This window comes from Marmota flaviventris, chromosome 10 (assembly GCF_047511675.1).
Source record: "Marmota flaviventris isolate mMarFla1 chromosome 10, mMarFla1.hap1, whole genome shotgun sequence".
In the NCBI taxonomy this organism is placed as follows: Eukaryota; Metazoa; Chordata; class Mammalia; order Rodentia; family Sciuridae; genus Marmota; species Marmota flaviventris.
The window spans coordinates 37836904-37863218 of NC_092507.1; the positions used below are offsets into that span (position 1 = coordinate 37836904).

Sequence of the window (26315 nt, forward strand, 5' to 3'; positions counted from 1 at the left end):
ATGAAAATTAAAGCCCAATATTTAATCATTTTAAAAATCCAAGAAACAAAGTCAGAAAAAATTGTTTTTCAGTATACTAAAATATTAATGCAAACATTGGGTATCATTTATATTTAAATATTCAAATATATAGGCTATACAATTTATAAGAACTATGTTTAATATTGTTAAAAGTAAACATATCCAATTAGTTTATTATGAAATTGTTATGAAAACTGGAAAAATAAGTTTCATTCATCCTATTATAATCATGTAAGTATGTACAGCATGAATCTGAAGAAAGTACTTTATACCTATTTTAATGCAATGTATTGTTTTGGTTATATAAGGTAGAAAGGATTTTAAGAGCCCTTCCAAGCTATAATTTTACAGATAAATGACAGATAACCATACCATTTTAATTATGGTTCCATATTTTTATAAAAGTAAAAATGTATAAAAAGCATATAAACTTTAATAACTAGCAGTTTGTGTTGTTGTAAACTGGGAAGCAGTCAGTTTTTGAAGTTATAAAGCAAACTTTAGCCAGGCATGGTGGCAAGTGTCTGTAGCCCCAGCTACTTGGGAGTGGAGGCAGGAGGATGGCAAGCACTCAGGAATTTGAGACTAGTCTGGACAACACAATGAGACACCCCCCCCCCCTCTAATTTTGTTGTGTTATTAGAATTAACATTTTATTTTAAAAGATTCTGTCTTTATAAATGACTTAATAGTTGGATTACAAGTAATGTCAGATTTCTTCATTATCTAATGTTATAAGAAGCTTATCAATTAAGAGAAAATGAACAGTTGAGAATCTTCAAATGTTTTCCTAACTTTAATCATTTGTAAAAACCAATAATCCTATCTCCTTCTGTACTTCTTCAATTGCACTTCAATTCCACAATTGCTAAGAGTGTCTAAGCAAATAAAATACTAATGTGAATAGAAGGGAGAAGAATAAATAAACTTTTTAAAATAGATAGGCCGGGCGTGTGCCGCTCACCTATAGTCCCAGTGACTCAGGAGGCTGAGACAGGATAATTGCAAGTTCAAAGTCAGGCCCTAAGCAACTGAGCAAGACCCTATCTCAAAAAAAAAAAAAAAAAAAAAAAAAGAGGGGGGCTGGGGTTGTGGCTAAAGTGGTTGAGCACCCCTAGGTTCAATCCCCAGCACCAAAACAAACAAACAAACAAAAAAACAATTTAAATTTTTTTTAATTTAAAAAATAAGATAGTATATAGGAATGAAAATATTTTTTTCTAAATAGAAAAATAAGTGTTATGAATTCATACAGACCATCTGCATCAAATTGTTTCATCTTTCTTTCTTCTGTAGTTCTTGTTAAACTCTTGGACCTCTCCCACTTTGTTCAATGCCTTCAAAAGTTCAGAATTTTTCTCTTTACCCTCATCCACCTTTATGACATCATCCTGACTCATAGAAGAAAGGATTCTAGCACTAGAATGAATCTTTGAGATTAACTAAGACATTCACTCAATATCTTTGAAAGATCTTGGCATTGGGGTTCCTGTTTCTCAGCTTTATTTCTTCTACAGCATCTTGGATTTCATCAATATACACACATCCAAAGCATCCCCAACTGTTCAAATCTCTTGCTCACCTAAAGCTCTTTTCCTCAACCTACTTCTTTCACTGAGTCTTTACTTGCCTTCATAACCTCCTAGTACCTAGACCTATTTGCTGTGGTCCTTTATACCTTTTTAGTATCCAGACCCAGCTGACCTCATAATTATCCCTGTTAGCAATACTTAAAGTTCCTTCTTACATACCCAACTCTGATTATACCAAACCTTGAATAACTAACCATCTCTTCTCTCTTCATTAAAGTTTTTGAATGCTGCATACCATTAGAGGAAATAATAAACTACATAGTATCTACTAAAAATGCATGCTGTCTAAATCCTACTCATTCCTTAATGCACTCTGTTCATGCCTAATAAGATTTAAATTAGGGCTGTGCTATACTGTTTACAAAATGACTGCCTGACTAATTTCCTTTCCTGTATCTACACCTAAGATAGCTCTTCCTCCTATGATATCCCTGTTTGGCCACGTAGCTTCCTTTGGCCAAAAAGGTCAATAGCACTTAAAATGGCCTTATCAACATTCACAGAATTCATTAATGATATGTTATATGCCAGGCACATTGAATATATTCCCTAACTTAATCTTTAGAGCTGGTTTAAAAAGAACCCAAACTCAGAAGATCTATTTCTAAAGCATACTTTCTTAATGTTTTTTTGTTTTTGTTTTGGGTCCTGGGAATTGAACTCAGGACCTCACACATACTAGGCCAAGTGCCCTACCCTTGAGCTACATCTATAGACCTAAAGCTAAATTTTCTTAAACAAGTCTTACACTGAAGCCTATTATCTCACATCCTGACCAAAAAATACCCCAAAACAATGATATTCCAAGTAAAAAGAGAGAGAGAGAGAGAGAGAGAGAGAGAGAGAGAGAGAGAGAGAGAGAACATTGCCAATAATTTTCAATGAAAAATGTTAGTTTTTAAGTGCAAAGAAACTACTGATGGGTGAGGGCTTTGCATTTAGAAAGGGCTCTTCCACTAAGCGAGCTGTACAGTTAGAAAGTCTACACTTTTCTGCCTGGATATTATACTTCAAACAAAAAGCTTTCCTACCTATCCATCAGATGGAGAACATCAGCAATTTAGAAAGACCTTGTCTCAAAATAAAAAAATAAAAAAGACTGGGGATGTTATTCAATGGTAAAGTGCCCTTGGGTTTAGTATCAGGTACCATTGGTATACACAAATACATTCTCTCTCTCTCTCTCTCTCTCTCTCTCTCTCTCTCTCTCTCACACACACACACACACACACACACATACACATATCTCAAAAAAAGTAAAACATCTCTATAATTGGCAAACAGATTTTTAGGTACCTAACAGATGTGTTCAATTTGTATGTAAGAAATAACTACAGTATGACTCCGAAATACTAAATATCTTGCTAAACAAAATAAATCTATATATAAAGCCCAGTGTTGTAGCTCACACTTGTAGTCCAAACTGCTTTAGAGAATAAGGTGGGAGTATTGCTTGAGTCCAGGAATTTGAGTAAGCCTGAGCATGATGATGAGGACCCCCCCTCTCAAAAAATAAAAACAACAATAATAATTCTATGGCTATACTTTACCTCTCTGGGCTTAGATGGTAGGTATCATCCTTAGCAAGATTTACTTAAAAACTGGTGGTACAGTAAACGAACATCCTACTCCTCCATGATAGGCCCAGGACTGGCCTGTTGAATCCTCAGGGCTTCATATATTACTGGTCTTTCATCACAGATATGTCATAGTTACCTAGTCATAATGCAACTGTACAAGTGGGTGCCTAGATACTATTAGATACCCTGTGGAAAGGTGGTATGTCCATCATCAGACCACCCTCTTAGTTAGAAGTTAGACCAGAATGGATATCTTAAAAATATCAAAGACAGTTTTCACAAACAGAAGGTATTTAGGCTAGAATGTCTAAGCATTCATTCTTTGAAGCACCAGTATGGTCGCTAAACTGAGTAACAGTCCCTCAGGGAACAAGACATTCAAGAAACTACCTGCACTAAACACCCATATAACAGTCTGAGAACTTCTGTCACATTTGCTAAAAGGTATCCTTGAAACTTCATACAGGAATCTGTAACTTATATAAGACATTTGGAAGTCTCCAGTCTAATATTCTACAGGACATCTTTTTCCAACACCCTTCTGGCAGCCTAATTTCCTTGCATTAAAAAAAATAATAATAAGCCATTAAGTAAAAATAGAGAAGGCAAAAACATCCTGGCACCTCTATCATGTGTACCAAGCTTTTCATTCTCGCATTTAATAAGATGTAAGCAAACTTAAATACTTTAGTTAATTGTTTTAAATTAAGATTAAAAAAAGAAATTGAAAAGAACTGTAGCCAAAAGCAAGATAAAGTTTACAAAACAGCCATAAATATGAACAAATAAATTATTCAATACTTTAAATAAATAATTTTAACCTGAGTGCGGCACTTCCTTGAACTTATCAAACATTCAGTAATCACTGAAGTTGTAGAAAATTCCAGCTTTGGAGCAATTCCCTGGGAGGGAAAAAAGAGAGTTGTTAGACTTTCCATTTAAAATAGATAATTGTTAGTGATGGCTTAAAGTAACAACTACTTGTCAAGTCCAGGACTTTGTTAGTTTGAACTTTAATTAAAGATCAAAACAATACAGCAGTGCCAAATTTTAGCTAGAAAGTGTTTTATCCATGATGATTTAATTATAAGTGATTATATTTTTATGGAATAATTAAGATTCTTTTTACCAGTATCATAGTATTTCCCTGTTGAAATGTTTTAAGATTTGTAAATTATGATATAATATTAAGGTAAAAATGTGATATTATAATAACGGACTTCAGTTCTTTTAACTTTAACAACTTAGGACATGTTTAACTATACAATCAAGAAATTGAACTAATGTATAACACACTAATAAAATTAAAATAAACTGAAGAAAAAAACTACTCTAAAAATTAAAATGAAAAATCAATATGTGTATTAGATTTAGTTATTCCAAACGTACATGTATATCAACATCATACTGTATATCATAAATACATACAATATTGTCAATTAAAACTTTAAAAAAAACAAATACTTTAGACTTAGGAGGCTGAGACAGGAGGATGGTAAGTTCAAGGTAACTCAGTGAGACCTTGTCTCAAAATAAAAAATAAAAAGGGCTAGGGATAAAGCTCAGTGGAAGAGTGCTCCCAGGTTCAACAGCCCATTTCACAGAATGAATAATGAATTAATCAAAGAAAGACTCTGAATAGTCTTTAAAAACTTAAAGAAACTCACAGCTCCTAGGTATGCAGTTTTTTTTTTTTTTTAAAATAAAACATAATGGGGCTGGGGATGTGGCTCAAGCGGTAGCGCGCTCGCCTGGCATGCGTGCGGCCCGGGTTCGATCCTCAGCACCACATACAAAGATGTTGTGCCCGGCGAAAACTAAAAAAAATAAATATCAAAAAATTATAAAAAAAAAAGAAAAGAAAAGAAAACATAAGTCTCTACCAATTCTTTCAACCTTTTTACCCTGTAATATAGCAGATATTAAGGTCTATAGAATTTGGCTTCTATTACTAATTCATCAGCTTGAACACAGTTCTGAGATAAGTGGAGACAAAGGGGTAGTCACAATTACCTGAGAAAATATTTGGTATGTACGCAACCAAACATTAAAGAGTAACACCCACGCCCAGAGCAGTTTCATTCTAACATAATGGGAGAGAAGCAGACATTTACCATGGCCTCTACGTATGGACTATACAAATCCCACTTGTGACAAACCGAGTTTAAAGTTTCGAATATCACACCTATAACAGGAAAGGTAAATATAAATTGCCTACAAATAAAGAGTTTGTTTTCTTCAAACACCTTTTATTAGTAACATCTACTCTACCAGCTTGTAAGTTATCTATTACTATGTATCACTCCAAAACTTGCAGTATAAAACATTAGTAATTACTTATTATCTCACATATTTTCTAATGATCAGGAATCTGGTAAAAGATTGATTTGGATGTCTCAGACTAAGAATCTCTTCTGAAATTGTAGTTACAATGTCACTAGGGCTGCAGTTATATGGAGGTTTGACTGGTGCTAGAGAATCTACTTCCCAAGGAGGTTTATTCACATGACTGTTAGATGGAAGCTTCAGTCTCCTTGCAGTTTTGGGGCAAGATTCACCTTTTCATCATATATATCTCTATACTGTTGCTGAGTATCCTCATGACAATGACTGGTTTCCCCAAAGTGAATGATCCATGGCAAAGCAAGAAGAAAGCTATAATGAACAGTCTCAGAAGACAAATACTGTTACTTCCACCACATTTTCCTTTTTAGATTCACTAAGTACAGACCATACTCAAGGACAGAGGAGTTGGATACCTTTTCAGTGGAGGACTTATCAAAAAAAATTGTAAATAGAATTGCAAGGCGGGGTGGTGTACACCTGTAATCCCAGTGCCTCTGGAGGCTGAAACAGTAAAATGTCAAGTTTGAGGCTAGCCTCAGCAATTTAGCAAGGTACTAGAAACTTAGTGAGACCTTGTTTCAAAATTAAAAATAAATTTTAAAAAAGGACTGGGAATTTAGTTAAGTTGTAAAGTGTCCCAATATAAAAAAAATTGTCCATAGGTCTAAAACCACCAGTCTGTCCTCTGACCACAAAATACATTTATTTCACAGATTAAAAAAAGGAGGAAGAAAGGTATTCTTATCATTTTACAATGTCAACTTGAAATCCACACTGTTGGCACATAAATCATATCCTGGTATAGGTAAGGTTCTTCAGGTGCCTTTCAGAACAGCTCCTAAAATATAGTTCTTCACCATCAGATGACCTACAAACTACAATTATCTACAACAGAAATATTCAACGTACACAAGTATAGCAAGCACAAGGCAATTACTATAGATATTCTTGTTCAAAAAGTAAAAAAAAACAAGAGGTAAACAGGGATCACTGGTCCATAACAATTCTGAAATCCAGCCAGAAAAATTTTTAAAGTTCCTCGATTAGGACTTAATCCTACTACTACTCAGAAATATCCATGGTACTTGGTATGACATTCTTGCCTCTTCCATTATCTGACTCATATTAATTTGAAACAGGATATAGATAAAGCTATGAAGTGTTCTGAGCTTGGGTTCTATTAAAAGAACACTGAGGTTACAAAAGCATTTTCATTTTGTATGTCTCTCTTCATTTCAGACCAAACTGGTGGCATTTTTGCCAACACAATGCTCTTTTATGTTTTACATTTTCTTTCTTTCTTTTTTAAGATAAGTGCCACACCCTTCTGCTGTTATCCTTCTGAGGTTGCTGACAGACAATGTTCTTAAGCATCTTAGAAAATCTATGTTGTGTTTTTTTATCCTTTTAATTATATATAACAATTCTTTTTGACATGATTATAAAATCATGGAATATAATTTGTTGTAATTCAGTCCCAATACCTCCCCTTTCTCTCCCCTTCTTCCTTCCCCTATTCCCTTCCCTTTACTGATTTGTCTGCTATATACTTACAGTTTTTTTTTAATTAGTGTCTTGTGAATATACATGATGGTGAGATTCACTGTGGTACATTCACGTATGCATAAGGGAAAATCAGGTCAGATTCATTCATTGTTCTTTCCTTATCCCATCCCGCCTCACTCTCCTTAATTCCCTTTCATTCTACTCCACTGGTCTTCTTCTGTTTTATTTTGTTTTGTCTTGTTTTTTTCCTCAGATAGGATATCAATATCCAGAATATACAAAGAACTCTGTAGGGATTCTGACCATGGAAATCTACAGGGAAGAGTTCCCTGGTAAGCAAACTCCTGGGAGGTAACAGGCGCCCTGTTTCCCACCTTAGATTGCCGTGCAATCTCTCTTAGGATCTAGTAATAGCTAATGTATGTGCAATGACTAGCTGGTATGGCAATGCCCTAAGAAGCCTGTGAGTTAGAGCCTCATCAAGCCTTGACCTTGATTGCAGGCACATAGCTCCTGGGAATGAAGGAACTTGTTTGCTAGACAACTACAATGTTTCATCAAGTTCTGGTGCTCCTCCATATGCCTGCCTAACAGTTACATCAGACAATGGACTTTCTTGAGAACTGCACAAAGGTCATAACATTGCATATTGTAACTGTGAAATGTAACTGCAGAATAAGCAACCTTACTGATACTCTAAACAATATGTAGTTATGGTACTAATGACCTAATGTAACCTATTAATATAAATAAAGTTTGGCAGCTTAGTCTCTCAGCCACTCTGCCACCTTCCCTGCCTCTGTACCTTTGTCTCTGTATCCTCTTTATTATTATTCCTTACATAACTCAAAAAACTTAACGTCAAAAAATCAATGAACAGGGCAAAAGAACTGAATAGACACTTCTCAAAAGAAGAAATACAAATAGTCAACAAATATATTTTTAAAAATGTTCAACATTCTAGGAATTAGAGAAATGCTAATTAAAACTGCATTGAGAGGGCTGGGGTTGTGGCTCAGCCGTACAGCACTAGCCTCACACATGTGAGACCCTGGGTTCGATCCTCAGCACCACATAAAAATAAACAAAATAAAGATATTGTGTCCATGTATAACTAAAAAATTAAAAAAAAAAACTGCATTGAGATTTCATCTCATTCCAGTCAGAGAAGCAATTATTAAGAATACAAATAACAATAAACGTTGGCAAGAATGTGGGGAAAAGGTACACTCATACATTGTTGGTGGGACTGAAAATTAGTGCAAATACTCTGGAAAACAGTATGGAGATTCCTCAAAACACTGAATGGAACCACCATATGACCCATATGACCCACCATATGACCAGTTATGCCACCCTTTGGTATGTATCCAAAGGATTTAAAATCAGCATACTACACTGAGGCAGCCACATCAGTGTTTATAACAGCACAATTCACAATATCCAAGCTATACAACAAGTTTAGGTTTTCCTTCAATGGATGAATGTATAAAGGAAATGTGGTATATTTGACATAAAGAAAAATGACATTATGCCATTTGGTGGTAAATCAATGGAACTGGGGACTACCATGATAAGTGAAAAAGCCAGTCTTTGAAAGTCAAAGGTCGAATATTCTCTCTAATATGCTGTGGCTAATTCAAAATAAAAGGGGATTAAAAAAATAGAAGAAAAACTATGTTTGATTAAGTGATTTTCTAAGGCATTGTGCTGGATCTTTCTGGAGGTTTAATTGAGGATTTTGTAGTTTTTATCTTCAGTTTTACTATTAGAACATATTTTTTCTGAAAGTGGCCTGAAATAATTTTTATTCAGAAGTCATTTCTTAATTTTAGTATTATCTTCTAATGAGAAAGTTGGTAAAATTGTTGGAAACATTAAATTACATCTTTTTAAAAACAGCCTTTTCTTTTGCTTCTCTCTCTCTCCTCTCATATTATGCTTTAAATACCAAAAAGAAACCAGAAAACCCTTCTAACAGTCAGTCTGAAAGCCTCTTTGAAAAGACACCTATTTCATAAAATATCCTTTACACATTCCACATTATTGCAGGTGACAAATGTGTTGTTAAAATTCTGTCATTACAAAACAAGAATTCCCTGTTTTGCTAGTTTCCAATAACATCATCCTCACTTCCTGCAAATGCTTATCTGACAATTTCTTCAAGGACCCTCAAGTTTTCACAAACACTATAAAAAAATCCCTCCAGCTTCTGTCTTTTCCATAGAGCTGCTTGAGTGTCCTTGCATACCACAATAGGCTTCCACCAGAGTGGGTGATCCCAGAGAGTTATGGAAGAAGTCCCAGTGCATTTAATGAGCTAGTCTTATACCTCTTAGTCACAAGATGCAATGACTTAATAGGAGTGGGACTATTTCTGTCTTTGGAAGAGAAGAGTAACAAAGAATTTCTGGATATACAGTCATGTGTTACTATGATGGTGCTTCATCCTTAGAAATGCGCATTAGGCAATTTTATAGAGTGAAAAATCAGTATACTTACACAAACTGGAAGGTATGGCCTACTGCATACCTAGTCATATGGTATGGCCACCATTGTATATGCAGTCTATCATTGACTGAAACATTACTATGCAGTACATGACTGTATTTTATATTATCACCGCCTGAACTGTGATTTATCACTTTAACCCTACCCATATATTGCTGGTCACATAGAAAGTACTCAATTAATATTTTAGCATTTTTTTACTGACCTTTTAAATCCCAGCACTATCTGTAGCTCCAGAAAAATAGAACTAAAATAACCTGGCGGTTTGGATCTGTCCCCTCAAAGTCTCATGTGCTTAAAGGCAGGGCTTTGGGGAAGAGACTAGATCATGGGGAAGAGATTAGATCATGGGGAAGAGATTAGATCATGGGGACTCTCTTATCGGTGGATTTAATTCATTGATGCCAAGGGAGTAGGATCTAGTTGGAGGAATTAGGTCAAAGGAGGTATGCTCTGGAAGATTTTATCCTCTCTCTGGCTCTCTGCTTTCTGGCTGCCATAAACTGAGCAGCTTTCTTAAGCCACACCCTTCCACCACAAAGTTCTGCCTGATCTCAGGCCAGAGCAATGGAGTCTGCTGACCATGAACTGAGACCTCTGAAATCATGAATCAAAATAAACTTTAAACTTTCCTCTTCTAAGTTGGTCTTGTCAGATATTTTGAACCCAGTGATTATAAGCTAACACACACAAGGACTGTATATATATATATATATATATATATGTTTGTTTTATATATAGAGAAAAAAATGGTTTATCTTAAGGAATTACTTTATATGAGAGCTATGTTGAAGATAACAAATCCAAAATTCATGGGGAAGGTTGACAAGATGAATACTCAGGAAAAAGTCGATGTGCAATCTTTAGTGTGCAATTTGTAGAGCAGGCTGCCAGAGTAGAAATTCAGGTAGTAGTTCTGTTACAGTCTTGAGGCAGAATCCCTCTTCAGAAAAATGATAGTTTTTGCTCTACATGTCTTCAACTAATTGAATAAAACCCCCCACATTAACAAAAGTAATACCCTTTATTTAAAGTCAACTGATTGTAATGCATTATAAATACATAAATACAAGTCACGTCTACCAAATGCCTTTACGATAATACCTAGAATAGCATTTGCTCAAACAACTGGTCACCATAACTTAGCCAAAATAATAAATAAAACATTATACCATCTCAAATGTCAGTTTCTCTATAAAGTTTACAACAAAATGCAATTCATTCAGTCAGTTCAATATAGAGGCATTTATTAAGTACCTACTCCATACAAGTGACAGTGGTAAAAGTTAAAATTTAAAAATGAGAAAGTCACAGATTCTTTTTTATGGAGTGCAGTTTAGGGAGAAAAAAACATTATTATCATTGCCAGTGCATCATCACTATCCATAGCTGATATCCATAGCTACCATGTTGATAACTAACATTCACTAAGAGTTCTGCTGTAACCATTTATAAGGTTACCTTATCCCCCCCCCCCCCCCCCCGCCAAGAATCCAGTAACACCTACATGTTACTGTGCTTTGCCCAAGGTTTCTGAGATAGTCCATTACAATGCCAGGATTTAATCCCAGATGTGATCTGAATCCTTGCCCCATGGATGAGTTCAGAGGAAAAACCTGGGTCTCACAGGAAATGATACAGAATCACAAGAATTCTGAAAAAGGGTGCATGGTGCCTGCAAGGGCAACAAATTATGGATTGGACCATTTTTTTCATTCGTATTTAAATATAATTATTGATATGGCTGGATTTATAATTGTCATTTTACTATTCAGTTTATAAATGTGCCTTTTTATATTTTTATATTCTTTCTAGGAGTCTTAACTGCTTATGCATAACTAAGTAGTGGTAATCCAATGAACCCATAGTCTTTGACCCTCTGTTGTCTTTCTGTGTATAGGTTATGAAATAAATTCAAAGGAACAGCCAGTTTCGCTTGGCTTACACTTGTTCCTGGACTCTTACTGTCTCCTCTGTACAATCAGAGCTTTACAGCCAGCCTTTTAGTGGTTCCTTGTTTCTAGGATCTCCCTGTTAACTTCCTAAAGATGTGCTGCTGCTCACTCCAATAAGAATTGCAATTGGTCGAGCAAAATGTGGAGTTTCTTCATCTGCTTTCAACTGAACTCACCATGTTTAGCTGACAACACCATTCTCATAATCTCACTTCCCAAAATTAATTCTGGTCCCTCTGGCAGCAAAACTTCTGGGTATTGTGCTCATCTGTAGGCCAGGGAATTTACAGTACGCACTGACAAGCAATGTATATGAGTATCCCAAGCAAGAACACCAGAAACTATTGCTATTTTTAACCTAACACTTTAATAGTTTTTCAAGCATGAAATTTTCAGTTGTCTTGTCATTGAAGTTGTTAGTGACAATTTTGTCCAGTTTTATGGACACTTATTCGTAGACCAGAAACCCTCCTTAGTAATATAACAGCTTCCAAATATATGCAAAAGTAACTTGAAGGGCTGGAGTTGTGGCTCAGTGGTAGAGCACTTGCCTGGCATGTGTGCAACCCTGAGTTCAATCCTCAGCACTGCATATAAATAAATAAATAAAATTAAATATCCATTAAAAAATAATTTGAATTAAGTGATGAAAGATAAATCCATGTTAATAGTCTACATGCTTAAGTTTATATTACCATATTGGTATAATAATTACTTTGAAAAGACCATAAATTTTCAATATACTGATTTTTTCATTGTGGATTTCAACATGATTCTAGGAACACTCTTTAAGACTTCTATAGTAGAGAAGCTTGCTAACACACACTGAAATTATCCCAAAGGAGGCATATGTTCATAGTCTTGCTAATAGGTCATCTTTTATGCTTTCAGTAAGGTGATACTGATATTTGTCTGAATAAAGCATATCATAAACCTAGACTTACAATATAATGAATAAATTACTTTATTCATTATGTTGGCTCATATTTCACCCAGGTTTCCTTATTCAGACTAGTCTGAAATTTTCTAAAATTAGTATAAATCAGTCCAAATAATTTCAAGCTAAACAACATTTTTCTTTTTCCTCATTTGAATAAAATGCTCTTCTCTCAGTTTCTCTGTGCCTACTTTCAGGGATAAAAATATTTTTAAATCATCCAAAAAAAACTTAAAGCAAGTTATAGGAAACAATAGGAGAGTAACTTGTGATTTAACCCAGCTTTTAATTTTACATGAATAAATATATATTTCCACTTCATGAACATATTGCAATTAATCCATACAAATACCTAACTAACAGAGATTTCATTATTTCCATTTTTCACTATCATGAACAATAATTCAAGTGAAAATTCTTAAGAAGTCTCTTGTATTTGTAAGATATAAACCTAGAAGTTTATATGTATGAGAAACTTTGTCTTCACTAGATAATTTTGAATTCTGATTTGTTCAATATTCAGGGCATTATCTGTACACAAAAGTTTCCAATTCTTTATACTTTTGATATCAGAGTTATTATATTTTGCCAACCTTACAGCTATAAAAGTAAACTCATATGGTTGTTTTAATTTATATTGCCCTAAATGCTAATGAGATGAATATCCTTTCACATATTTGTTGATCATTTATTAGAGAGAAAAAAGAAAGACAGAGGCAGATGGGATGGGGATAGTGGGAGGGGAACAGAGATCAGAAGAATATAAGGCTATATGAATACTTGGAAATATAGAGTTATACAAGCCTAAGTTTTATTAAATTATTTTCACTACATTTCGTGATGTTTAAAACAACAATTTTATTTTAAAAATTAAGTTTTAAACAAAATTAGACTTTGAATTAGTTCTGCACATTGAAGGTGGTATATGCTATATGTTGGCTCTTTTTTATGTTAATATAGTTAATAGCTATAGTTAATATTGGAGCTAATTTTGACATAATTGTACAAATTTATTGGATACTTCTTCAGTCCTCTGTACTTCCCCTTTACCTCCTTTCTTCCCTCCCCCTGTTCCCTCCCTTTCCTCTATTCTACCAGTCTTCTATTTTCTTATTTTTTTAATTAATGCATTATAAATACATAACAAAAACTGATTCAGAAAATAGTTAGCACTTACTCGTAGACCAGAAATCCTCCTCATGGTAACCTGGCGGTTTGAATCATGGTGTCCAGAAATTTGGTTTGGACCCGGGAACATGAAATCTCTTGTATTTTCATCATATGTAGACAGTGTTTCACCCACTACAAGAAAGATATCCTATGATTCAAATTATAACAAAATATTCTATTTAGAAACCAAATCATCAAGTATAACATATATATATATATATATATGGCCTGATGTCTTATTAGATACCTGCTCCAGGGCCATGTTTATCTTCTATGAAAGAAAAATTAGACACATATTAAATATTTTAACATGTTTTCAATTTCAGAAATATACTACATATTAGCAATTTTCAACTCCATGCTTGAAGAAAATGGCGCTATTCATGTAAACTTGGTGCATACCTACGAGTTCCTAGAAAAAAATCCATTTAAAAATAAAAAGTTGGGGGCTGGGGTTGTGGCTCAGTGGTAGAGTGCTCGCCTAGCATGCACAAGGCACCAGGTTCGATCCTCAGCACCACATAAATGTAAAATAAAGATATTGTGTCCACCTAAAGCTTAAGAATAAATATTTTTAAAATAAATATAGAAATAAAAATTAAAAGTTGGGCCCGGCATGATTGCACACACCTGTAATTCCAGAGGCTGGGGATGCTGAGGCAGGAAGATGGCAAGTTCAATGCAAGCCTCAGCAATGGTGAGGTGCTAAGCAACTCAGTGAGGCCCTGTCTCTAAATAAAATAAAAATAGGACTGAGGATGTGGCTCAGTGGTTGAGTGCCCCTGAGTTCAATTACTGGTGCCAAAATGAATGAATAAATAAATAAATAAAAAGTTGGTGTGACATTTATACATCTAAAATGTAATTACCACTCTCTACAATTTATCTATCTCCCATTTTTCCCTTTCTGCCTATCTGTTAAAAAAAATAACTGTATAATTTGTACAATTTGTGGCTACCTGAATTAGGTATATATGTAATATTTAAACTTTTCAGGTTACTAGCATTTAATAATATACATCTGATTTTCACATAAAATAATGATTTGATTACACAGATTTCTCCTCAAAATCAGAAATAAAACTAGCACCTATTTTAATGAAGTATCTTATCCAGGGATCTAGGTTTACTACATAACTAAGGATATATTCTCTTCCATTCTCAATAATAATCAACACACAAAAGCAGGGTTAATTGACTATCAAAAAATATATATTTTAGAAAAATCTCAAAAACAATCAATTTTTAATGACTAAAATATCCTAGAATGTTAACAGGTTACATTCCGTTTTCAGTTATTGTTATTTATCCAATTTCAGAACAATGGGCTTAAGTACCAATTTTTATGTCAGTCTCTCTATATTATTATCAATCTTATGTCCATCTTTCTATATTATTTTGGCCCATTGGCATTTTACACACAGTGAACCAATGGTAAAATATTAACTTTGTTTTAATTTGAGGAGAAAAGATGAGATTTTTTTAAAAAATACTTCATTGAAATGATTTCCCATATCAATTACTTTACCAAATAAGTCATACAGTACCTGGTGGAACTAGCTGTATCAACTCGAACACTGCTGTATCATCTGAGAGTTTAAAGAAAAATTTCCTTAAGTAAACAATTTAATAATAAACAAAAACAAATTATTTTAATCTAAAAGCCAAAGTAATCACTGACAACAGGTATGTTTGTATCTAGTAGACTATATTTTTTATAAACATAAATTGTCTATTACTTAATTGGAGTGGTAAGTATAGTTGAGGTGAATTATAAAATTCCTTATACTTTTATATGTCAAAATATCTCATAATAACCTTATAAAATATAAATATATAAATTACACCCTTTCTACTTTCTGAGGACCCAAAAATGACATAATCTCCTCCTTTCTTTACTTTGTCATTTTCAAACAATGAAAATCTCATTCAATGTCCTATCTATATATTTAACCTATAAAGAAATATATAACAAAGGAATAAATATTCCCTTTAAGTCATAACTTGTGGCTATACTGAGAAAAAATATATATAATCCTTCTTCTTAAGAACCTTGAGTTCCATTGAGAAAACAAACATTAAATAAAATGGAAACACAAATAAATATACAATTATAAACTACAAGTACAACACGGGCATTGTAGATAGTGCTACCAGATGGTATAACAACAGGTCCTATTCTAGTCAGGAAGGCAGTGAAAGCATCTCTGAGAAAGTAATCCTAATCTAAAGCATGAGTAAATTATAAACTGGGATTTAGGGATACTAGGGAAGTAGTTTATTTTTTTTTTCCCAAGCAGAAGAAACAGCATAGGCAAAGGCTCTAAATATAACATTGCAAGGCAATCTGGGAGATTAGGTAGCTCAAAAACAAACCTCCTTCTAAAATCCATTGGAAAATGTAGAAAACTTAAAAAAAAAAAAAAATGCTTAAAGGCACAGGAGACCAAGTCTGAAACTCATGTAAGAAGGAAAGACAGATGAGCCTGTCATTTGAGGCTATTTTCTCGGTTGGTATCAGACAATTCTGATAGAGGCAGTAAAGAGGATGAGAAGCTAAAAACAACTTCTGATAAACTCATGAAAACGATGAATAAACCTTGGAGTTTCCTGGCCTTGGGAAGAGCAAGGAAAAAAGACCTGGAAATAAAGACCAATGACCTGATACACTGGCTGAATTATATGTTTGGATCACTGAAAAGATAAACTCTAAATAAAGAATAAAATAAAAATAAATAGCCAAATAGAAATATAAATTTGAAATATAAATCCTGTCTGAATTAACATAATACAGAATTGCATGCCTCCTACCAATTTGCTAAAATAATCATAAATCCTATCTAAAGGAAAACATTTTCACAGAAAACTATAATTATTTTTAAAATTTTTATAAGGTCTAGCATTTAAGGAGAACTGACTGGATACATATATAGGAAAATATATAACTGGGATCAAAAGTCAAAAGAAATAACAGGAAAAAAAAGAGATCAACAGAAGGTTCAGAAAATCAAGTTATTAGACAGGGATTTAAATTTTCCTAATAGGACTTCCCATTAGTAATCTGGTATGTATTGAGCTTAGAAGTCTTTACCCTAACAAGTAAAATGCTGAAATTCACCATTCTTCTTAGATCCATGAGAAAAGTGAGGTCACAGGAAAAACCACTTTCCCCAAAATCAGAAAGACAAGTTGATATAGAGACTTACAACTTAACACATCAGAAATCCACAGGCAAAAATCATCTGTGGGAATCAGTGCTAGAGGAGAAAAACCTGAATTATAACTGACAATTTCTGGAGGCTTTGTAGGGACAACTCTGAGATCTAAGTTTAGAAAGACCCTGTCATGGGGTAAGAGGTCATATTTTGTGAGTTTTACCTCCAGGACTGTACCAGGTCCTCACTGTGAATATTGGAGAAAAATCCTCTTATACCTCCAGAGCAAAAGGAAGCATATGGAGTATTCCAGAGCATTCTCTTCTTAACATTACCTTCCCTCAGGAAAAAATAATTGAACTACAGTTCAAATCTACCCAGAGGAAAGGAAATGTCCAAATTCAGCCAGCTCTAGGCTTGTCCATGGGGGAAGGAAACTACCCAACTATATATCCCCCATCTAGCCTTCTTAGCCTTTTACATGGATAGCAATTTTGTTACTCAGGATAGCAATCTGAGTAACAATAATAACCATGCTGTATTAAATGTCTACTATGCACCAAGCATATTATGCAGGCTGTGTTATTTCATTCAAACAAGACCCTATGCTTAGAGAAGGAAAGCCATTTGTGCAGCTAGCATTCAACTGGCTACAGAGTCTGCAGATGATAGTGCCCCTTTGAGTGATAATATTATGTTTTGACAGTCCTATAATTTTATCATGCATTTTAAACAGATAAATTAAAAGATATATATTGAATTTTAAAAACTCTATCCACATGGTATTCATAAGACATATATGTAAAATATTAGGGCACAGGAAAACAGAAAATAAGAGTATAGAAAAAGATATAACATGTAACAATTAAAAGACAACCAATTTAACAATATTATAAAAGAAGAAGTAGTCTTAAACTAATTTCATCAATATTATAAGATCCATTTCATCACTTCATAAATCCCTGGGAAGACTAGCCAAAAGAAAACACACAAAATTACAAATATCAGGAATAAACAGAGACACAAAAAGATGTTTAAAAATACTAGGAGGATATTATGAATAATTCCATGCTACTGAATTATTGGATATACCTTATTTGCATCTCAATTCCAATAAAAAAAAACATAAACAACCATAGAACAATTAGGAAAATGTGACACCTAAGGAGATATTTGATATTAAAAAATTGCTCACATTTTAGGTGTGACCAAGTCCTATATTTTAGATATTCATATATCTATAGATGAAAGGATATGACAGCTAAGATTTACTTCAAAGTAAGAATATATGAATAAAATCAAATTTCTACAAAAAGAAAACTTTAATCCAGACAAATTCACTGGCAAATTATTTCAATTTTTTTTAAATGCCAATTATATGCATACTCTTTCAAGAAACAACAAAAGAAGGAACCCTTCCCAAACTGTTTTATGATAGCCCATCAAAACCTTGATACTAAAACCTGACAAGAACCTCACAAGAAAAGAAAATGACATTCTATATGTAAAAATCCTAACCCAAATATTATCAAATCAATTCCACCAACATATAAATGTGGCTTAATATTAAAAAAATAAAGCAATATGAGGTGCCACATTAAAGAATAAAGTAGAAAACAATGGTTCATAAAATTGAGCCATCATTACTTACAAGGAAAAAAAAGCAGCAACAAAAACAGAAGAAAAATGTCTTAATCTGATAAAGGCTTTTAACCAAAATCTAAAGTAAGCAAATATCAAGTGGTGAAAGTTGAAACTTTCCCTCTGAGGTCAAGAGTAAGACATTTACTTCATACATTGCTATTACTGCTATCATTGACTTCAACATTTTACTGGAGTTCTAAGCAATATAGTAAAGCAATAAAAATTAATAAAAGATATTATAATAAGAGAAATATATTTCTTATTACTTAAAGAGATGTGTGTTTAAAATATCTTAAAGAATCATAAGTCATATTTTTTAAAATTAATGCACATAGCAAGTTTGCTAGAAACAAGATCAATTATGCTGAAGTCAATTGTATATATTTTCTGTACCACCAACAGTTAGAAACAGCATTGTAATCTGATTTAAATGAGATTACAATCTGGTTTAAAAGTATAAGGTATCTAGAAAAGTACTGGAAAATACTTCTCAAGATTGTTACACAGAAAATCACAAACATTATCAAGTGTAATTAAATAAGAGTTAAATATTAATAAAGGATTATATATGCTTGTAAGACATCAACCAATCACAAGGTATGGTGGATATAGATATATAGATATAGATATAGATATAGATATAGATATAGATATAGATATAGATACACAATTCAAGTAGAAGACTACTTGAAAAATTATAAAATAGGAAAATGAAAAATTAGTGGATATTTGTTAAAATTAAGAAAGTGTTCATTTTAGGTGTGATACAGTATTACTGTTCCTTTAGGTTATCTATCCTTATAAATAAAGGAATAAGATGTCTTGAGATTTGCTTCAAATTAATCTGAAAAGGGGAGCTGAAATAAGGAGATATAATTAGATAGAAAAATATTAGCCATAAATTGATAATTACTGAACTAAGTAGTAGGTACATGTTTTCATTATTTTCTTTTGTATACATGTAAAATGTTTTCCAATAAAAGATTTTTCATGCTTTTGATTAGAGAAAAGCTGTGTGTGTGTCTGTGTGCGCGTGAGTGTGGGTGCAGTCATGCTTTGTAAAGATTACCATTGTGCAAGAACTAAAATGAGATACTGCCTCAACCTGCTAAGATGGCTACTATTAAAAAAACAACAACAACAAAAAAAAAAAAACAGCAAGAAATTGAAACCCTTATGCAGTTAGTGGGAATGTAAAATTGGTTTAGCTATTACAGAAAACAATATTGGTGGTTCGAAAAAAATTAATTCCCATATGATCCAGCAATTGTACCTCTGAATATATATGTATAAAACAACTAAAAATAGGAACTCAAATAATATTTGCATTCTATTATAGTCTGGATTTGCAATATGCTCCAAAGGCTCATGTGTTAAGTCTTAGTCCTAGATGATGGTGTCAATGGAAAATTGTGTAAGCTGTAGAAGGTGGGGCCCTGGTTGAAGAAAGGAGGTCACTAGGGTTGTGACTTATCTATTTTGTTCCCATCCCCTGCTTACAGCCACCATGAGGTGAACAGCTTTGATCCATCATGCCCTTCTGCCATGATGTACTGCCTCACCACAGGCCCAGAAACAATGGAGCCAGTTGACCATGGACTGAAATCTCTGAAACCAAGAGCCAAAAAAATAAGTCTTTCCTCCTTGTTTTCTAAGGTATTTTGTCATGACAATGAAAAGCTGCCTAACACATCCACATGTGTTCACAGCAGCATTATTTACAATAGATAAAAGGTAGAAGCAATCCACGTAATCTCTGACAGATAGGCAAAATGTGGTGCGAACATACAATATTATCCATCCTCAAAAAGAATGAAACTCTGACATATGCTACAACATTAACCTTGAGAACATTTTGCTATGAGAAATAAACTAGTCAAAAAAGGACAAATACTAGGTATGATTCCACTGACAGTAATAGTTAAAATCATAGAGCATGAAAGTAGAATGGTGGTTAAAAGGATATTGGGGTAAGGAAAATTAAGGGGTTACTGTTTAATGAGTATAGAGTTATAATTTTGCAAGATGAAGAGAATTATGGGAATGCATGATGATGATGTTTGTACAACATTATAAATGTATTTAATACCACTGAACTATACACTTAAAATGATTAATATAGCAAATTTTATGTTGTTTATACTTTACTGCAGTAAAAAAAATTACTTCAGGGGAAAGATCTTAAATTATTAAAGAAAAAATCTTTATAGAAAACTAATGCTGCTATAAACCAAATAGTAACTTACTATAAATTATATCTACTGGAGCATATAGTATAACTAATCTCATTTTACAGCTGTTCTTTATCTTATAACAGAGGACAATTTTCTCCTTCCTCCGTGAAAATTCTCATATTAACATATACTTTTAGTGTGAATTACAAATTAAATGTACTATAATACCCCAGAAATCTTACTCACATATAGTAAATCAAAAAGATACAGAAACTACCTTAAGAGAAATTGCCAGAGTACTATTAGCACTATCAGCAAAAACAATTGCTGTTATAATTTCCTCTAAATGCCTGTTTACCTGCTTTCACTATAAAGATAAGTTGGATGGAATATGTTTGTTATTGTGGATTTAAAATATAAATCCAGAGTCCTACAAGCTTTCCTGAGGACTGAGTCTGGGATACTCTCATTCATAGACTTTGAAGGATTTATTCTCAGCCTTCAAATCCTCACCTGAAAGCATTTCAAATATATCAGATACTAGGTAACTACTAATTCCTAGAAGCTCAGAAGCAGGTGCTCAAACAAAAATGCTGGTTTTCCCTATAGGCAAGGTAACTCAACAGGGGCACCTAGAAATCTACTGCTATACAAAGAAAGATGATATTTTCTCTTTATCAAAATGTTGAAGGGAATTAGGCCCAAATAGCTACTCTACTATAAATTCTCAAATACAAAATATGTTTCTAATGAAAGGCTTTTAACGTTATAAATAGGCATCTCAATAGGAAACTTTCAATAGTCATAAAAATAGTAATTAGAGGCAGTTATATGATGCATTTATGTTTTTATTTAATGCCTTAGATATCAAATACCCAGCATATTCTAGGTTCTACTAAATGCTCTAGGGATACAACAGTGAACAAGAGAAAATATGTTGGGGGCTGGAGTTGTGGCCAAGAGGTAGAGTGCTCACTTAGCATGTGAAAGGCACGGGGTTTAATTCTCAGCACCAAATAAAAATAAATAAAAAGTTATTTACAAAAAGAGAGAGAGAAAGAGAGAAAGTCTCTGTCCTTATAAAGCTGACACTCTAAGACACAAAATAAAAAATAAATAATATATCAGTTCTAGGAAGAAAAACAGTAAGTCCATTCTTTTTTTTTTTTTTTTGGCCCTGAGCTACTGCTGAACTATTTATATCTCCTATTTTAGCAGAAATTTTAACAGCATATCTGTGGTAGTCAATCACTATAACAAAATACCTGAAGTATTTAACTTATACAGAGAAAAGAGTATTTTGGCTCACAGGTATGAAGTTCCAATTCAAGATTTAACCCTAATACTTCAGGCCTATTGTGAGGGCAGCACATCATGGCAGGAGTGAGTAATGAAGAGAGGGAGGTCCCACAATCCCTTAAGAGGGCACATCCCTAATAACCTAAAGACTTCCCACAATGCCCTACAGCCTACAGCCTAAAGTTACTATCACCTCCCAACAGTACCACCCTGGGGACCAAGACTTTAACACACAGACCTTGGGAGACATTCAATATCCACACTATGGCAATACCCTTAAACACTATAAGTATCCTGGTATAAATGTTACAATGCTAAAAATAATGGGACAAAGACTGAGATGCTGACCAAAGGAGATGCAATTTTATGTTTTAAGAGAAAGTTTTTCTAATTATAACTTTGAACAGTGACTGGAAGTAAGTGAGGCAACATGCCATGAAGGGAGAACTTTTTAATATATGTGGTAGTACTGTGTGTGTGTGTGTGTGTGTAAAAAAATCTGTAAACTTTCAGTAAAAAAGGATAGGTAGATGTCTATGAAGTAGAAAACATTTTCATTCTTCCTTGAGTAAAAATGGTTCCCAGTATATGGTTTCGGGATAAGTAATATAATTCTAGCAAATTATAGGCCCGGAAAATATTTTTCAAGAGAATACCTTGCATATGAATGTAAAATTGCCTTATTATGCTTTAATTATCACTTGCATTTAATATATATTAATTTTATATGTATATACTTGTGTGTGTGTGTGTGTGTGTGTGTGTGTATCAGAATCATTAATATATTTTTCTCAAAAGCCTAAAGTGATTTTGGTTCTCCGGAGTTTCCTTGATGTGCAGATAGGATGTGAAATGGAATTGGTAAGTTTTACAATATACCTATAGAAATAATAAAAATCACCAATAATAATAAACAAAGGACATTTTAAGTGATATTGTGTCCAAGGTCTATTGTAATCATTTTATCTGAGGTCATTCACAGATCTGACCATTTGTGAGACTGTCCATCATGTAAGAAGTTCCTAAGATCCTTTGAGTATTTCAATCATCTTCAATTTAGTTTTAGATAAGATATTCTTAATTACTAAACTTTGAATTTTAGACTAACACATTAGTTTTGTATTTTAAACATTGGGAAATGATACAAGCAATTCACAATTCTAAGAATTGGTAAGTGGAAATTCTGGAAGAGTCAGAATCAGTAACTTCCCTTGTTTGAAATGCTTCCATTTGCTTCCATTGGCACAAAGCCAAACTGCTTTACTTCTTTGGGTTCAATTTTACATTTATTTCAGTAGGTTGTTTCTATCATTTCTGTTTTAACTGTTCACATTTAAAGGTTCAATAGCATGGAGACTCACTGTAGGTTCATCCATGAGCTGCCTCATCAGCACCCCTTCCTTCCCTTTCCCCTTTCATTAGAGATCTATACAGTTCTTGGAACTGTAGAACAAGTGCAGGCCAAACCATCAGCATACTATACATCCCTCCGTACTCTGATTAGAATAGATCTCAAGATCTGATGAAAAGTATAGAAGCCTTTTATTGAGATTGATAGGAAATGTTTGAAATCTGAAATGACTGTAATTTTGCTACCGTGAATTTTGTCAACATAAATGTAGTTAAGATCCAGGAAGATACAACAATTATAAATGTATATGAGATCAGAATGAATTCAACATAAATATATGAGTTGGCTCCAATTAACAGAGACAAGTCATACAGGCAAAGTTTAATATAAAAGCTATTACCTATAACAGGGTATACAAGTATTGAGGGATAATATAGAAAGATGAAGCAGGTAGAGAAAAATCCATTATCCCTACAGTTCAAACAAAACACCTAAGGAAAAGCTTCCCAAACTCTTCTCTGTGTTCATGTCCAGATGTTGGGGAAGGAAGGACCACCTTGGTCCACTAAAAGAAATGTCACTCTAGTGCCACATCAGTGGCACTTAATGGAGATCCACCTTCTGTAAGTTATCAAAAATCCTCCCTCTATGGTAACAAGGCAGCTATTTGCAGGGAAGTATTTCACCAGAAGCACTTTGCTAGAAAACACCCAAAAAGTGGACAGCTAAGGGAAGCTGTGGTTGGCTAGAAGATACAAGGGCTTCAGAAGACTGATGCTGGGAAAAGTCAAGTGAACACACCAGTACCTGGAAGCAAAATCCTTTCCTCCTGCAATATTTCTCAACGGCCCTCTAATGTACAAAGTTTTAGTGCCAACTGAAGAGAAAAGAAATATTTAAAGGACCCAAATCAATTTCTATAGAAGAAACAAGACTGAATTTGGTACTGAGGGACAATAAGTTAATAACCATAACATTATATGATACAGAATGTCATATAAATGAAAAGAGAAACAAATAATTATCATTAGATATTTAAATACCCTTCTCTTAGTAATTAATAAAGTAACCAAACACTTCCCCCCAAATTAAGATCAGAATACAGAAGACCTATTACCAATCACTTGACCTAAATGTTAGAAACAGCACTACAATAGCATAATGATGTTGTGTTTAACAACAAACCACAAATAAGACTGTGGTCCTCTCAATAATGGAATTGAAAAATCTCTATCCCCTAGTATTCTGTTATTGTAGATTTTCTATATTTAGATATGTTCAGATATAAAATATTGACCATTGTATTACAATTGCCTAGTGTTCAGAAAAACAGCATACTATCTAAGTTTGTAGCCTAAAAGAATATGCCACAGACTATCCTTATAGCCCAAGTGTGTAGTAGGTATAATACCAAAGTTTGTGTAAGTGCACTCTATGATGTTCACATGACTAACAACACTTTTCTCAGAATGGATACCTGTCATTAAGTGATGCTTGACTTTAGATGTATATAGAATAGTTCAATCAAGGTCAGCAAAATACTTTTGTTTTAAGCACACTTGGATAACATTTCAAAGAGAGACCTTAAGATAGACCATAAACAAGTGTCCAATAAGGTAGTAGGGAGAGAAGAAGATGGGGACAGAGATCATTTCCCTGGATGCTCCCTGTTGTGAAACCAAGAAAAGCAGACAGGCAGCTTCACTGCAAGGTGAGTGAAAGGACAAAGATTAAGGGGGACTTCACTGGAATTTAATACTGGACACTCAAAACGGACTGGGGAATCAGAAGATTGGATAAAATAGGGAAGGAATTTCAAGCGCCACAGCCATTGCAGGGGCCGCAATAGCGGCCACAGCAGCCAGATACAAAAGCCAGAAGGGTCCTCCTGGGAACACAGTATACTGAGTGATAGGGAATAAAAACAATGACATCTTAGGAACAACTGAGGTGTGTCTGGGTATGAAGAGTTTAGAGATCAAAGACTCTGCCTGGTCCACTGCACAATATCCTTGTACAAGAAGGAAACTGCATCTCCTGGTGGCACACAAAGGACAAAGGGAAAAACCATTTTGCATCTTCAGCCTGGCCCCCAGTGACAGCTGAGGAACCCGATTCTGGTAGACCCAAGTCTGGCCCAAAAAAACAAGCCTGTCTAACCCACGCATGAGACAGACTGGTCTAAGTGATCAGAAGAAAAACAAGCATGGAGAGAGGTTTGCACAGGGGACATCTGCTGGTGCAAATACACCCAGCTTCCCTCCCCTTTCAACCCAGCTGCTTGATGGACCAGCTGGGAGATAAGCACCTGGCAGGTAATTAGAAAGGACAGGGGCAAGAGAGTTGAGTTTGGAGACTGAATCTGAAGCCAGGAATCATGGGTTCTGCAGGCAACATCATGATATAAGAACTGGCTCCTACACCACACGAGTGGAACCCAAAGGAGATCCCTAGGTTACAGCCTTCCAGTGTGCACTGGCAATTATTGGGCCCTGGAAGTACGCGGATTTAAAATCTCCAAACCAATTGGCATTCAGTGAAGAGACTAGAAGCCTACCTAAGCCTAAACTCTGCCTCTGCCTCCAGAATTCATCCTCTCACTAGCAACTCTACCCTGAGGATGGAGCAAACATCACACTCCACACTAGGGAGGAAAATGGAAGCTAATAAATCCTTTAGATCGCCAGTGGAAAGAATTCCCCAACTTTTCATAGAGATTTTTTTTTCTTTTTTCTTTCCTTTTTTTTCCCCCTTCTCATTTCTACCATTATTGAAACCAATTTTTTTCATGGATCAGATCATTGAGAACTAGGAGGTCTGATCAGCATACTTCAGTTCTGTTTTATATTCTTTTACTTTTTTCTATTTTTAATTTTTTAAAATTCTTACTTTACATATATTTTCTCTCATTTATACATTTCCCTTGATTCTCTTTCTCTCTTTTCTCTTGCTGACAGCCAACCTCTATAGCTCCCTCTTCCACTCTTCCTTTAATTTTTTACTTCTATCTTCTATCCTCCTTATTCATAATCATCACAATCTACTCTAGTTCTGTTCTCCCCTTGTCCATGACT

At 34.1% G+C, this 26315-nt stretch overlaps 1 protein-coding gene across 3 annotated transcripts in view; it reads right to left on the reverse strand.

Annotated features, from left to right (window-relative positions):
* The window catches only part of Spata6 (spermatogenesis associated 6), a 116927-nt gene that overhangs the window by 62375 nt on the left and 28237 nt on the right, over positions 1-26315 (reverse strand). For all 3 annotated transcript variants that reach the window (XM_027945016.3, XM_027945015.2, XM_071617810.1), the window contains 3 exons: positions 15166-15207; positions 13626-13750; positions 4015-4095 (listed from right to left, as the gene is read on the reverse strand). In XM_027945016.3, coding sequence (XP_027800817.2) covers positions 4015-4095; positions 13626-13750; positions 15166-15207 — 248 coding nt within the window. The remainder of the gene's footprint in view (positions 1-4014; positions 4096-13625; positions 13751-15165; positions 15208-26315) is intronic.